Source organism: Melanotaenia boesemani, chromosome 21 (assembly GCF_017639745.1).
Source record: "Melanotaenia boesemani isolate fMelBoe1 chromosome 21, fMelBoe1.pri, whole genome shotgun sequence".
In the NCBI taxonomy this organism is placed as follows: domain Eukaryota; kingdom Metazoa; phylum Chordata; class Actinopteri; order Atheriniformes; family Melanotaeniidae; genus Melanotaenia; species Melanotaenia boesemani.
In genome coordinates this window covers 20467842-20484270 of record NC_055702.1, presented here as the reverse complement: position 1 = coordinate 20484270, position 16429 = coordinate 20467842, and the positions used below count along the sequence as shown (strand labels likewise).

Genomic DNA, 16429 nt, shown 5'->3' with positions numbered 1-16429 from the left:
CCAAAGTGTATGGCCCATTATGAAGAGCAAAATAAGACAACTACTGCCTACTACCTACTACTGCTGGCATGCTGAAATACTGTACCCAGCCAGAATTAACATGGATTCCTCAGGAAAACATCAACAATTGGTATTCTTGATTACCAAATTATTTAAAATGTCATTAAAAGGAAAGGTAATGAAATGTATTTATCTCTCTTTTGATTTGTTTCAGGGATCAAATTCTAGATTTTTTGGGGGAATTTCCAAATACAGTGAAGTTGTTCAAAGAAGACAGAAAGTAATTTATTTTAGTTGTGTCTTTTAGTGCAAATAAATGAATGATATACAGATGGAATTCTTTTGCCACTTTTAAAAAAAATTTACATGTGGTTTGTAGATCAGTTAATTACCAGTAAGAGGGTTTCAGATAATATCAGATAATATACAGGTCCATTTAAAACAACTCTCAGAGCCCCTTAGAGTCCTTGTAGGGCTCTGAGGTCAGAAGATCATATGAGTTTAGTAGTCCCTAGGACTTTATTTGTGACTCGGGAAGATAGAGCTTTTTCCTCAATAGCCCCTAAACTCTGGAATGGTCTCCCTCTTTCTGTGAGGTCTGCCAAAACCTTGAATGATTTTAAATCTCTTTTTGAAAAAATCATCATTTTAGATTGGCTTTTAATTCCAGAGAGCATGATCATTAGGCCAGGCTTTTTACTATCTTTTCTCTTTTATTGTTTGTTTTATAGTTGTTTTGGTGTTTTTATGTAATGTTACTTTAACTGTGCAGCACTTTGGGTACCTCATTGTATGTGAAAGTGTTATATCTTGTAGATAAAGACTGATTGATTGATTGATTGATTGACTGAGAAGCATTACCATTACAAATGGGAAGCACAATTCTAGATAAGCGAAGGATACAACTTGCACAATAAACCCTGGTGGGAAAAGGAGGGGAAGGATATTGAAAACTTTGAATGGATTTTTACACAAAAACAGTTACTGTTTTTATATTTACTGTAGTCGTGGTTAATTAAAACAACAGGAGAATAATTTTTTGTTACACAGTTTTATATCAGTTTAGGGGAAATGATAAGTTAAAAATGATCAGTAAATTTAAAATGCTTGCAGGGAATTAATGACGCAAGACTAGCTCATTTTCAGCAAGTTTTTACTACAACCATTCAGAAAGTAAACCTGATTTTCGATAGAAATGCTGTCATATTTCTCATTTAACTTCAGTTTGACCGAAAAAAGGCTCTGTTCAACAGAAACTGAAAGCAAGGTAGTAAGGACTCCACATTCTCCATGCCGTTAGATGGCGCCATTGTAACTGTTTGTTATTTACTAACTGCCAATAAAAGTGCAGTAAAGGAAGGCGATTGTTGCGTCATAAAAACGCGACAAAACAGATAAAAGTACAGTACTCTACCTACCTACGAAGGTTTAGTTACTTTTCCACCTATATGTGGACACCTTTTAAATTGTTTGAGACACTTAACCAAGTGCTTTAACATAGTTAGACTCAGTAAGTAGTCATTTTAATTAATAACGAGCAAACTGCTGCTTCTTACTGGACAAAAGTGTTAATAGCAATTAGCTAGTTAATTAGCAGAGTGCTAGAAGTTATTTCACCAGCAAAAACAAATGAGTTTCTTAACGACCTTTACATTTTGTTCTCCAGCTTGACAAATATTCAGATTTTGTAAACAGATTTTTTAACTGTATATATTTTTTTTATTGTACGTGGTTTGTTAAAATTATGAGTCATGGTATTGTCCACAAAATCAAGTATCAAGCTTCTCCTCTGAGGATAATGGACAAAAACTGTTTATCTTAGCAATGATTTAATATTTTAATATAGTGTCTAAATTTCATTTTTGCGATAGAGGATTGTGTGTTAGTTGGAACATACAATGATCTCTCTCATTTGTCTTTTAGACACCTTCAGACCAAAAAGAAATTGCAGATCCAGAAGAAGTAGGTCATGCATTAAACTACCATGCCCTACCACTGTGTGGCCTATGGCTGTGGCAAAACTGCTAAAGATGGCGTAACATTGTTTAAATTCCCCAAGGACCCAGATGAATTTCGCAAGTGGGAGAAGCAGGTACAGCGTACCCGCACACAGTGGGTTGCCACACCCATCTCTCACCTCTGCAGCGATCATTTTGGCAGGGAGTACTTTGAGGCCAAGCTACCTACAGGGGCTCTGAAACTGAGGCCAGGAGCAGCTCCTACAGTGTTTGTCCGTCCTCACTGTTCCTCCTGCAGTGGAACAGGCTGTAGAAACTGCCTACCCACCATCCAAAGCCAGAGTTTTACAACGGTAACTACAAACCATAGCGTTAGTATTAGTCCTCAAAGTTGTTGCATGCCTTTTAGCATCTTGGTGGGCTATAGTTGTTATATACAATTGAGAAGTATAGCTTTCTACTCACTAGTTTTTCTCTCTAAATAGGGGGAGTCCAATGTAATAGCACCTATAGAGTTTGATGAACGAGTTTTATCAAGAGAAGGGTTAAAGCCTGGAAAAAAAGATGACCTACCAGGTATGGAGCAAATATTGAGAACATCATATAATTCGTCCATCCATTCATTCAGTATCAACTGTGATTTTGTTGATTTTGATTCAACTGACTTTAAGACATAAGCAAGTCAATTGAATCAAAAGCAGCCTTAACCTTCATACATACACACACACAGACATATATATGCATTTGCTATTAAATTTCACATACTCTCTATTTTTTCTTCCAGTAGTTTGTGAAATGTGTGGAACGACTGGGAGTTTTAAAAGCTTCTTTTCAAAAACCAAACGCTTCTGCAGCACATCCTGCTCGCGCTCATATTCATCAAACTCCAAGAAGTCCTCAATACTGGCACGTCTGCAGGTTGGAAAAAATACTGTAGTATCCTTTTTGTACACTTTTTTGAAACTACATTTTCTTTAACCTGTTTTGGTAAATGTAATTTCTGAAACATTTTTGCATATTTCTATACCCAGTCTAAAATTAGACTACACTCATACGCAATCAGCCCCACCTTCACTGTTCTATTGACCTGTAGACATTAAGTTACACTTTCACAACTCAGTCAATTTTCTTCTGCTTATCTATGTCTGACCTCCCTCTTCAAGCTCTCCTTTAGGACACTGTCTCCAACCCAACTGAGAGATAAGGGTCTAGTTGAATTTTCTCAAGAATGCTCCTAACTGGGTAAAATGACTTGGAAGTATCCAAGTAGCCTCCTTGATAAGAGTTGTTTGAATTCTCTAAATACCAAGGAAATGAGCTCCATTGCTTCTCATTTAGGATTGGAAACACTGGGGCATCCTTTATGAAACAATGGAGATAATTCTGTCCTATGGTTGCATCATTTAAAGTGATATTTGAATTTATTTATTCAGTCATATTAATTGGGAATGTTTGGATAAATATGTGGACTAGAGAGTAAGCGAACACCCCATGAAACAACATATTTGTTTTGCTTTTTAGCTTTTTTCCTTTACATTCTTAATTCTCTACCTTAATGATGAAGTAAAATTTATAGATAGACAGATAATCAATTTCAAGGAGGTGAGCTATAGGATCAAAGAGGTGAGGACTGCATGATAATTATTTCATTCTCTCCACTACCAAATTCTGGTAGTAATCTCTGACAAACCCCACTCTGTGGGGGGCAAACATCGTCATTTGGAGGATAGAGTTCAGTCACAATCTGTGGCGATATGGGATTGCCACCAGAATCTCATCTCCATATCTCTCTGCATTGATATTACCTCTAATGATGACTAAAGCTGTTACCCTTTTGATGCAGCAATCAGTATAGCATTCTCCACTTCTTCACACTTTGACTCTACGATCCCAACTAACTGCTAAAGCAAGGTCCGTGCTAGCAGGTGCTACTAATCAGGCACCTGTTGATAGCACCTGGCCTGGATATATAGCAATTTTTTCATTAGCACAACCCACATATTCAACTCTGCTGCTCACCCAACAAATTCATTTTCTTTAAAAATGTTGCACATTTTAAAATTGAAATAAAAAGGCTTTTCAACAGTATATGCAAGAAGCATTGTTAAACAAAAGAAATAATAGGCCAAACATAATTTATTTACTGTTTATGTTAAGACTAGTACAGAAATAACTCGGCTCTCAGGCAAGTAAGGGACAGATTTATTATATATATATATATATATATATAAATATATATATATAATTTTTAACAATAATACTCCAACAGACCTTTTTATATTTAATTTTGGTAATGATTTTCCATAGGCTACATGTAATAGTGGACACAGGGTGGCAGTAAACCCAGTCTATTACTGGGCCACCGCTGCAGAGTAAAAACAAACCAACAAAAAAATAATAGAAGAAGAAGAAGACGACCGCGCCGGACTTGAAATCTTAGCTTAACCTTTGAGGCTACTTGCTTGCATGTTTGACTCTTGTATTTAATTCAGTGCTTCCGCCCGTTAATGAGAAACATCTCAAATGGTGCACACTTGTTGCGTCGACACGTGCTACACCACAAAGCGGCCGAACGTCGCCTTTCACCGGTTTCCACTCGCCCACCCGGAGCGGCTGAGGCAATGGCTGTTCACGCTCAACATGGATGTAAACACCCCCCTCCGCGTCCTCAGCAAGCTTTTCGTCTGCCAGAAGCATTTTCAGCCAGAAGACTACTACCAACCGCAGCATCAGCTGAGCCGCCGGGGCCGGCTCCTCAAAACCACTGCAGTCCCGACCCAGTTCATCCCAGCACACGCCTCAGAGGCAGGTGATCCGCCGCCATTTACCTGGAAGAGACTCTTCTGGTCTTCTGCAGTCAAGACAGGGTGCAATTCATTCTAATTCCCTGAAACTGCTGTTCCTGACTCCGAAAGTGATTTTCTTTGAATGCAAAGAGCCATGCTAATGCAGGCGCGCTGCTAGACCCGCAATTTTGTTTTTACCCCTTTAAAAAAAACTCAAACTACCACACATGCATCATGGCATATTTTCTACACAGAGAAAAGAAGTTTGTTCTGTTCGAGAAGCTTTTTCATTATTTACTGTCAAACAAACAAAACTTTCCAGTTATTTGTTGGCTTTTAATTAGGTTAAAATAAGGGAAATAAAAGTTCAGCCCTGATTAAATACATTTACTTCCAACTTAAATGTTATAAAGGAGTGTTATCTATCATGCTCTACCTTCTTACATTACTCAACTCTAATCTGACTGCAGCAAAAAGGATGAGGCCATTTATTTAAGAAGCCATTAAGGAATGCTTTTAATTTAAGGCCATTAAATTAAAAGCATTAAAAAGGCTTAAAAAGGTGGTCTTCGAATTCTGTTCGAATAGCAACAGTTTTCAAACTAAATCTAAAGAAATTCCAAAAATGGATTTGATCCTAGTTGGCCATTATTGGATTGTGAACTCTCTTTTTGTGCAGGTTGAACAAATGATCAGATTATTTTTCTTTTTTGGCTTTCTCTTTAGGGAAAGCCACCTTCAAAAAAGGCTACTGTGCTGAATAAGATGAACAAAACCCCTCCAGCAGGAGTGGATGGTACAGTCATTTCTCCAGCTTTGTCAACTTTTGATTGGGGCGCCTACTTGGACAAGGAAACATCTCTGGCTGCATCTGTTTCCTGCTTTGCACACGTGAGTCCTGTTTGCCCCATGCCGCCTAAAACTAGTAAATAGATGTTGTACTTGAATAAGAGATAAAATATGAGCTGGGTGTGTTCCTGAAACAGTCCTGGGGTGTCATTTATAAACGTGGTTTACACCCAAAAGTTGTGATCTATGCATACGGACATTTTGGAAGCGGGGAAAATCGCCGATGGTGAGGTGGGAATTGCAGTCAGACTGCACAATAATCCTCTTAAACATTTAATTTCACTTCACACCAACATATACAGATAAACATAAACATGTATAGACCCATTTCATTATAAACATTTAAAACAGCAATATTATCTTTACTGTATACTTGTGTAGTGATTCAAAACTACTCCATAAACAGCTTTTAATATAAAAAAAATAAAAAACAACTCAAATTTCAAACCCTGGACCCCAGAGATCACAGTCTGTGTGGCAATAACGAGTAAATTTATCATTATGGTTGTAGTCTAAACCACTGACTGACACCATCATGTTGCCAAGGTGGAGGGCAAACGGTCTCCCCCCTGGCCTACTCCCGCCCAGTATGAGGACCGCGACCCACAGCCCCCTCCCCGACGGGAAGGCTTTACTCAGGAGCAAGGATCTGTGAGGATGTAATGCAGCGTTTGAGATGACAATAATGTAAAGGTTAATTTTTAAAGCTCTTTTAATGTATTAGATATGTCACACATAACAGTCACTGTGTTCCACATCACAGCTCTAATTTCCTCACGTTCATCAGTGATGACATTAATGGCGCTGATGGTGTCTCTTTGTCTTTGGAATGAAGCTTCGATCAAAACCTGACCACATCCAGATGAGTCATGCGCACCAGTCAGTTCACCATCCTTGGCTGTCTGGTTCAGTGTGTGAGCTCGGGTGTGCTCTTGTCCTCTCCAGACACTCTCCTCATTTTTTTTTTTTTATTATTTTTTTTTTTGCCTCCACCTTGAGGCCCGACCACTTATTTTTTATTAGTTCCGCTACGTCAGAGGTCATGTATTTGGGGTTGTTGGTTGTCTGCCTGTCTGTTAGCAACATAATTAAAAAAGTTATGTGCGGATTTCGATTACATGTTCAGAAAATGACAGAAATGGAATAAAGAACAATTGATCAGATTTTGGGGGTGATCCAGATTCTTTACTCTAGAGAGAGAGTGATAATTTTGCCATTACACTTCTGACTAAAAAATAATAATAAAAAAAAGACAATGTCTTGGTGGAGGTTTGTGCTCTTTGAGTGCTTCTACTTTATTTCTGCTACACTGCTGTCACACTGACAGACTGCTCCACCCAACACACTGCACTCGCAGCGTTTAACTGTTATTTGTGACTGCTGCTGTGGCCACCAAAGATTTCTTTACTTGCCTCCACCACAAGCACCTCAATTCCTGTGTCAGACAAGGTTTTTTTTTGTTTGTTGCCATGATTTCCTCTTTGACCAGTAGGCTTCTTCATATGCAACAATATTCAAGTCCTGCTTTGCATGGACCATAAATAGCTGGTTTGGGCATGTTAAGGGCAGTAAATAAGGCCAATTCAGAAGCACACATTTCTAATTAGTCTGTGATGTATAAAAGGGAACTTGCTTGGAGGTGTGCATGGTTTTATACTGATGGATTTTTTGGGGGGCGGAAGTGTACGTACATACATCCTACGCAGTGTTTTATAAATGAGACCGTGAACAGTGCAACATGAAACTCTCCCTCTTTTAAGGCTCCATTGTACGCCCAGTGGGATGACATCACTGTAGGGATGAAGGTGGAGGTCCTCAACACAAATGCAGTCCTTCCCAGTAAAGTGTACTGGATCGCTACAGTTATTCAGGTTGCAGGTTTGTACTAAATAAGAGTTTTCTCCTTTTTTCCAGTTATATTTGTATGTTTTTGCCAGTCTTCACATGTAGGCCAAGTCAAGGCCAATAATGACCCAGCAGCTGCTAAGCCTACAACTGAAGATTGTTGCATATTATTGTGTTGATAAGTGGTACTGGTTATGATGCTGAACATTTAGAAACGTCATCCGATTCTGAAATGTTATGATTTTCCTGTCGATTATTCCTTAACTCTCCTTCCTGCAGGATACAAAGCTCTGCTGAGATACGAAGGCTTTCAGCACGACAGCAGCCATGATTTCTGGTGCAGCCTCGTTTCAGGAGAACTAAACCCAATCGGGTGGTCCGCAATGACAAGCAAGCTGCTTGTGCCACCACAAGGTGAGGTTTGCCAATGAAACTGTAACCATGCTAAAGCATGAAGAACAGTGGACTTTAAAAAAGTACTACAATTTGAATAGCAGTGATATAGATGATGGTTGATGTCGGCATTGAAAAGCGTCTTTAGTAACATCTTCCTGGCATCTGACTGTGGTGACTGTGATCCTTGTCTTAACCACTGCCTTTAATACAGTGGACCACAATTTTAGTATCTTGTTAGATACAGTACAAGTGAAACTAAAAAAATCAGAATATTGCTCAAAACTTTCAATAATTCAACTTAAAAGGGGAAACTAATATATACACCAGTCCTCGAGGGCTGGAATCCAGAAGTATTGGATGTGTTCCTGCAGCAACACATCTGATTTAAATGACTGGGTCATTAACAGACTTTTGCAGAACTAGAGATCCATTTTATTTGAATCAGGTGTTGGAGTAGTAGGGAAACATCCAACGCCTGCAGGACACTGGCCCTCGAGGACCGGATTTGTCGATCCCTGATATAGAGTCATTACATGCAAAGTGAGATATTAAGCATTTATTTGCTATAATTTTGACAATTATGGCTTACAGCTTATGAAAACCCAAAAATCTCAGAAAATTAAATATTACATGAAATCATGTATATTGTATATGTATATTTTTTTAAAAAGAGGATTTTGAATGCAGACATGTTGACCATCTGAAAAGTATAGTCATGCATATGAACTCAGTTCTTGGTTTGAGCCCCTTTTTGCGTAAACTACTGCCTCCACGCTTCATGTCATAGATCAGGGGGGGCCAACGTCGGTCCTCGAGAGCCACAATCCTGCAGGTTTTCCATGCATCCCTGCACCGACACACCTGACCTAAACTAATGAGTCATTGTGCAGATCCTTATAGGCTGTTGGATCCATTTAATTTGAGTAAGGTGCGTTGGTGCAGGGATGCATGGAAAACCTGCAGGATTATGGCTCTTGAGGACCGACGTTGGCCACCCCTGTCATAGATGGATGGCAGGATGCTTCAATAACAGCCTTCAGCTCTTATGCATTGCTCTGTCTCATGTGTCTCATCTTTCTCCTGGTAATGCCATGGATTTTCTATGGGGTTCAGATTTGCTATCGCTTGTCCTAAAATGTGGAACAATCAGTATAATATGGTACGGAATGGTTATTTTCTAATTTCATAATTTGTGTGTCTGCAGATGTGCAGAACATCCCAGACTGGAAAGATTATCTAATGAAAAAACTGGTGGGAGCCACCACTCTACCTGTTGACTTCAACCTGAAGGTAAACTTAATGCTGCTAGACTTTTATGATGCATGTGAATATACAAAATTAACCTAAAGTTGCAGGTAAGACATAATCAGTCAGACTCTCACTTTGCTGTTTGCCCAGATGGCAGAGAGCATGAAGACCTCTTTCCGGGTCGGCATGCGTGTGGAAGTGGTGGATCCCAAACACGTGAGCCGAACCCGCATTGCCATGATAGACTCCATTATCGGAGGCCGTCTTCGGCTGGTTTATGTAGACCAAAGCGACGCCCCTGAGAATGTGGTCGCTGACTTTTGGTGCCATATGTGGAGTCCTCTTGTACATCCGATAGGCTGGTCCAAGAAAGTGGGTCATAATATCAAAGCACCAGGTGAGATTAAAACTGGTCTAAAGATGATGACCAGGTTTCTGAACTCACAACCGTCAAGTGATTTGAGTCGAGCAATCGCAATAGTGTTCATTATTAACACTATTAATTGTGGTTAACCCATTTGTATCGTCATTTAAATAGTGAGTTTGCAGACTTTTTAACAAAAAAATAATTGTAAAAATTGTCGTCTTTTGTGAAAACTGTCAAACACTTCTAAAAATCAAAGGTGAACTAAACTGATGGAGTTTGTCAGCTGCTGTGTCTGGTGGATAATAAGTCAGTCAGTTGTGTAATTTTGTGCTTTTTACTGTTGGATGTGTTGTGCAGTTGCATCGTGTAATGCAAGAAAAATGACATTTTCATTTTCCATAGCAAACACAGTGGAAGCTGCTGTTACTTTTAAAGGCAACTCTGACAGTTTTGTCGCGCTCTTTAAAAAGGTAAGGAAGCATTCACACTAAATATATGATTTATCACTTTTATCCGGAAACACTCGGATGCAGTGATCTCCTTTTTTATTGTTGTGGAATTTCATAACACCTTTTCCATGTTTCTCCTCTCTGTCATTTCTTCACACTTCAAAGCTGATTTAAACTAGTTGAAAATGTTAAAAATGAGCTAAATTATCAGTTCATAGTTCCTATTCTGTGGACTTCATTGAAATGTGAGAATGTTAAGTCATTGCTTCTGTGTGACTTAAAGCCCAGGTTCACCTACATGGGGAGCAGTTTCTTTGAAGAAGGAATGAAGCTGGAGGCTATCGACCCCCTCAACCTGGGAAATATCTGTGTGGCCACTGTACACAAGGTTCTTACTGGATTATATCTCATGTTGCATGACCCTCTGACTCCTGCGGAGTGGTGACTTATTCCTGTTTGTGCTGTGTCTCTAGGTTCTGTCAGATGGCTACCTCATGGTGGGTATTGATGGTACTATATCGAACAACGGCTCAGACTGGTTTTGTTACCATGCCTCGTCTCATGCCATTCTACCAATAAACTTCTGCGAAAGGAACAACATCCCCCTCACTGTGCCTCAAGGTAAACATCAAGTGTTTGATTCAAGTCAGTTTGTCTCCAACTCTTGTGTGCTCAAATGGAGCTATTGATGGAGCTTTTTTCATTTTCATCATCCCAGAAGACAGAATTTTAACATGTCTGGGTACATTTTCTATTTATCCTTTCTTTGGTTGTAAGACGTTTGTACCGCACAGCCTTACTCCATGATGTTCTCACCCCAAACCTCAGTGTTGGTGGGGTGTTTTGGGGTGTTGTGCCATTTGTCCACCAAAGATGCTTTGTAGCATCAAAAGAGTTCAGTTTTGATCTTATTCCCCTTGTATTACACATCTTGTCCAAATGTTTTTTGTTGTTTTTTTTTAACAAGCATCAACATGCTTTCTCTTCAGTGATAGTCTTGCATGGTTAGCATAGAGGCCATGATGATTAAGCTATTTATTGATGTTTTTGAAACAATTGTATCTGCTAACTTCAGGAATCCTGACCTTGATAATGAGACACATTTTTATAGTCCAGTAGTTTGGACTGAACTATGATTTCTGTGATGCGGTAAACACAGATGGAATTGCAGAATTTGACAATGAAGCTGAAAAAAATTATAAAATGTAGAATTTTGTGGAATTTGCTCATATGTGGATTGAATTTTTCACAGTGCGCGACCCAAATGAACAAGAAAGGCTAGATCTGAACGAATTTGACCGCCACAGTCCCCCGTCTGAGTGACGTCACTGATGAGGTTTAGTCTCCTAGCAGTGGCTAAGAGGCCAGCAGAAACGCTGAAGTTATCCACATAAATAAGAAACAGTCACATGGCTCAACTCTACAAAAAATGAAAAGGCTGCCTCCATTTCTGGTGAAGCAACAGGCCGAGAATATTCTAGCTGATAAAAAAGTAGGAGCGTCACCAAAAAGATGAGTAGCCTCCATCAAACGCTGCCCAGAGGCCGTGCTGAAGAACTGTGGGGCGGAAAAAAAATAAAAAAAATCAGTTGTCAATAAAAGGAAGCAAGAGACTGAGGTTAAAAAGACAAAAAAAAACTATGTTAATGGCTGGTTGAGCAGCCAGCTCCAATACAGAGGCTACATCTCCCCCTACAAAATCTTTATAAACAAAACTTTAAAGATTAATATATTTTGTTATTGATTTTTTCACTTTTTTTTTACACCCACCACACGAAAAGACACCTGGAAAAATTAGGTCACATTATAACAAACAGAATTCAGGAGAAATAAAATGAAAAGAAATAGAATTAGGATTTCATAGGGCTCTACTGAATCAGCTAATATTAATTTAAGACTGGCTTTCTCCCCTTTCTCCCCCCTTCCAAATCCTTACCTATAACTTTATTTATTCACCTATTTGTCTTTGTTTCTTCGTATTTATTAATTACTTGGTTTGTTGCCAACATCTGGCAAAAGTTTCATGTCCATAGCCCAATTAAAAAATATATTTGCTATGAAAATGTTGCTGTATTTGTTAGATTTTTTTATCGGGTCAGTTCTTAGAGAGAGAACAACATACGGCTAATGATGAGCTTTGACGCGTGTCCTGGCAGGTTGGGATCTTCAGACCTTCACCTGGAAGAAATACCTGGAAGAAACCAAAGCTAAAGCTGCTCCGGCACAGCTGTTCAATGCAGTAAGACAGGAAGTCAAAACTTAGTAAAGTTTCTCTGTGTGATCTTTTTGTGAGCTGAACAGATGTAGAAGTATACAGTTAAAATAATAAGGATGCAACCTCTCTCATCAGGATTACCCAGGTCACGGATTTTCTCCCAACATGAAGCTAGAGGCGGTGGACCTTATGGAGCCACGACTGGTGTGTGTGGCCACTGTGAAGCGCTGCGTGGGACGCCTGCTGCTCATCCACTTTGACGGCTGGGATGACGAGTTTGACCAGTGGATTGATCACCAGTCCCCTGACATCTACCCCGTCAGCTGGTGTGAGCTTGTGGGCTACCAGCTTCAGCCACCTCCTGGGCTCGGTAAACACCTCCGATAGAAATACCCACAGAGATAAAAGTGTAGATAACAGTTTCTTCTTCTTCTTTGTTATTGATATAGTTTTAGCTCTTTAATAGGAATTGGAGGTGGGATTATTCAGTAATAAAATGACACATGGTTTTTATTCTATTTTTCTAGTTGATTTAACTGAAACCCACTTGGCACGGAACAAGAAAACCAAGTCTTTTGTGTACGGGAGAAAGAGTACGTTATGATTTAGATAAGCACACTGGGTGTTTTTATTTATTTCATTTATTTTTCCTTCCTCCTGTTGTGATGTATATAATGTTTTTGTATAATCAGTTTTATTTTTTCTGTAGAAAAGAGGGGCACCAGGAGGGGGCTCACACATTACCAAACAAAACGCCACTGTCAGCAGCCTGAGGTTATCGATGCTGAACAAACTCAAAATCATCTACCAGAAGTGCCGATCATACAACCCAAAACTGAACCTGAGGAGCAGGAAAGTAAGTGGACTCTTCTCAGACTCGGTGTGCCTCATTTAAATGCACCCCATTTTGGGGGGTTTTATGTAGGGTAGGTGATTTGTTGCTCGTCATAAAATTAGAATATCATGAAAAATTTTATTTAATTCAATAATTCTGTTCAAAAAGTGAAATTTGTATAATGTAGACATTCATTCCTCACAGACTGACATATTTCAAATGTTTATTTCTTTTCATTTTGATGATTATAATTGACAACTAATGAAAACCCCAAATTCAATATCCCAGAAAATTAGAATATTAAGACCGATACAAAAACAGGATTTCTAGAAATGTTGGCCAACTGAAAAGTATGAACATGAAAAGTATGAGCATGTACAGCACTCATACTTAGCTGGGGCTCCTTTTGCCTGAATTACTGCAGCAGTGCGGCGTGGCATGGAGTCCACCAGTCTGTGGCACTGCTCAGGTGTTATGAGAGCCCAGGTTGCTCTGATAGTGGCCTTCAGCTCCTTAGCATTGTTGGGTCTGGCGTATCGCATCTTTCTCTTCACAATACCACATAGATTTTCTACGGGTTTAAGGTCAGGCCAATTTGCTGGCCAATTAAGAACAGGGATACCATGGTCCTTAAACCAGGTACTGGTAGCTTTGGCACTGTGTGTCCAAGTCCTGTTGGAAAATGAAATCTGCTTCTCCATAAAGTTGGTCAGCGGCAGGAAGCATGAAGTGATCTAAAACTTCCTGGTAAACAGCTGCGTTGACCGTGGACCTAAGAAAACACAGTGGACCAACACCAGCAGATGATATGGCACCCAAACCATCACAGACTGGAAACTTTACACTCCACCTCAAGCAACGTGATTCTGAGCTTCTCCTCTCTTCCTCCAGACTCTAGGACCTTGATTTCCAAAGGACATGCAAAATTTCCTTTCATCAGAGAACATAACTTTGGACCACTCAGCAGAAGTCTAGTCCTTTTTGTCTTTAGCCCGGGCGAGACGCTCCTGACGCTGTCTCTTGTTCCAGAGTGGCTTGACACAAGGAAAGCGACAGTCCATGTCTTGCGTACGTCAGTGTGTGGTGGTTCCTGAAACACTGACTCCAGCTGCAGTCCACTCTTTGTGAATCTCCCCCACATTTTTGAATGGGTTTCTTTTTATAATCCTCTCCAGGGTGCGGTTATCCCTGTTGCTTGTAAACGTTTTTTCTACCAAATCTTTTCCTTCCCTTCACCTCTCTATTAATGTGCTTGGACACAGAGCTCTGTGAACAGCCAGCCTCTTTAGCAATGACCTTTTCTGACTTGCCCTCATTGTGCAAGGTGTCAATGGTCATCTTTTAGACAACTGTCAGGTCAGCAGTCTTCCCTGTGATTGTGTAGCCAACAGGACCGGACTGAGACCATTTAAAGGCCTTTTCATGTGTTTTGAGTTAATTAGCTGATTAGAGTGTGGCAACAGGTTTCTTCAATATTGAACCTTTCCACAATATTCTAATTTTCTGGGATACTTAATTTGGGGTTTTCATTATTTGTCAGTTATAATCATCAAAATTAAAAGAGATAAACATTTAGAATATGTCGCTCTGTGAGGAATGAATGTCTACATTATACAAGTTTCATTTTTGAGTGGAATTACTGAAATAAATAAACTTTTTTCATGATATTCTAATTTTATGACAAGCACCTGCATATCTTATTCACATTCTGGTTTATTTAACCTTTTATCCCAAAAATGTGGTTAACAGTGTTTACCAGTTGGATGTGATTATCTTCAGTAAAAATACTCTCAAATATTAACAAAATGCAGCAACTTTGAACCTGGCTTTATCCATTAAGATTACTGTCCTGGAAATGAAAACTTTAATTTTTTACTATATAATCACTCCTTTGCATATTTACCATTAAATTTCACAAAACTTGCAAAAAAGAAAAATATTTATTGTAATTTTTATTATGTTCTTACAGTTAATTTGAATTATTTGACTGATTTTATGTCTCTGTAGTCTTCGCAGTGCAGGTGAAAGTGGAGGAGGTCGAGATGGAGACTCCTATTGAGCCCCCAGAAAAGCATCAAGAAGTTTCTCTGTGTCCAGTCAAGCAGGAGGGGCCAGGCCAGCAGGTTAAATTGGGACTGCAGCATACATCAGAGCAGAGCAACTGGGAAGACACAGCACATAAGACCAAGGAAGGTAAAACATCAGAAAACCGAAGTAAAGAGTGTGGATCCCTGCAGCAGGGCTTTAAAGGGGAAAGCAACGCAGAGCAGAGTGAAAATCAAAGCCGACTTCTACACCAAGAGGAGGGGAGCGAAGACCATGACAATAACATGGACGAGACGTGGGAGAGCCACACAGAGCAGGACACCACAGGGGACGGAGAAGAAATGGTGATATGAGGCAGAGACTTGACTTCACTAATAACGATATATATTTAGCCAAGTATTAAGATAGAATAACTGTGGCATAAAAGAAATGTTACAACCAATAACCTAAAGCATCCTATTGTGTGGTAAGAATTTTAATAAACATTTCATGAGGACCAGCCTCCAATAATCTCACTTTATTCATGTTGGTTTTAATTTCTTTGCTGTTTAATATCAAGAAGTTCTCTTTTGTAAATATTAAGTCAATAATAAAGAATTTACTAAATTCATGTCTTGTTTATTGACTATTAGGTACACCTGTTCAGTTACTTATCACAAATCGCTTATCAGCAAATCACATCATCAACTCAATACATTTAGTCATGTAGACACGGTCAGGATGACTTTCTGAAGTTTAAACAGAGCATCAGAATGAGGAAGAAAGGGGATTTAAGTAACTTTGAATGGAAAAAACATTGCCTGGTCTGATCGGTAGGCTCAGAATTTGGTGGAAACAATGTGAAAACATGGATCCATCCTGGTTTGTATAAACCATTCAGGCTGCTGGTGGTGGTCTAATGGTGTTGGGGATATTTTCTTGGCACACTTTTGACCCCCTACTGAGCATTATTAAAACTCCACAGTCTACCCGAGTACTGTTGCTGACCATGTCCATCCTTTTATGACCACAGTGTAGCATCTTCTGATGCTACTTCCAGCAGGATAATGCACCATGTCACAAAGCTCAGAACATCTCCACCTGCTTCCTTGAACATGACAAGTTGACTGGACTCCAATGTCCTCCACAGTCACCAGATCTCAATCCAACAGAGCAGCTTTGGGATGTGGTGGAACGGGAGATTCTCATCATGGATGTGCAGTAACTTTGTGATGCTGTCATGTCAATATGGAGCAAAATCTCAGGAATGTTTCTATCACCTTCTTAAATTCACGCCAGGAAAAATCAAGGCAGTAATGAAGGTAAAAAAGGGTGTAAGCATGTTCTAGCAAGGTGGACCTTATAAAATATCAGTGTAGGAGTAATAGAGAACGAGTATGAAGCCTGAAAAAAAAAAAACACATTTTCTGATTAAATGACAACATATTTGTGGAAG

The 16429-nt window shown here is 39.4% G+C and overlaps 1 protein-coding gene across 7 annotated transcripts; it reads left to right on the top strand.

Annotated features, from left to right (window-relative positions):
- The first annotated feature begins 1389 nt into the window (after positions 1-1389).
- On the top strand, positions 1390-15600 carry l3mbtl2 (L3MBTL histone methyl-lysine binding protein 2). Of its 7 annotated transcripts, none has more exons than XM_041973893.1 (17): positions 1390-1510; positions 1924-2311; positions 2444-2534; positions 2746-2876; positions 5471-5635; positions 7354-7471; positions 7718-7852; positions 9039-9124; positions 9233-9479; positions 9852-9919; positions 10182-10286; positions 10372-10519; positions 12055-12137; positions 12249-12483; positions 12641-12706; positions 12823-12969; positions 14956-15600. In XM_041973893.1, exons 2-17 carry the CDS (start codon positions 1985-1987, stop codon positions 15345-15347), a joined length of 2544 nt encoding a protein of 847 aa, XP_041829827.1. In that variant the 5' UTR covers positions 1390-1510; positions 1924-1984; the 3' UTR covers positions 15348-15600. The 7 variants fall into 7 exon arrangements, with proteins under 7 accessions (XP_041829827.1, XP_041829826.1, XP_041829825.1 ...); XM_041973892.1 differs by having other exon boundaries at positions 2743-2876; XM_041973891.1 differs by having other exon boundaries at positions 1924-2329.
- Positions 15601-16429: the final 829 nt, after the last annotated feature.

Bases quoted from the DNA above. Each gene is read 5' to 3' on its own strand.
- l3mbtl2 (XM_041973890.1), top strand. From the start codon at position 1,985: ATGCCCTACCACTGTGTGGCCTATGGCTGTGGCAAAACTGCTAAAGAT. The intron at 2,535-2,742 runs GTATGGAGCAAA...TTTTTCTTCCAG, and splicing joins AAAAAAAGATGACCTACCAG to TAGTTTGTGAAATGTGTGGA. The intron at 7,472-7,717 runs GTTTGTACTAAA...TCCTTCCTGCAG, and splicing joins TACAGTTATTCAGGTTGCAG to GATACAAAGCTCTGCTGAGA.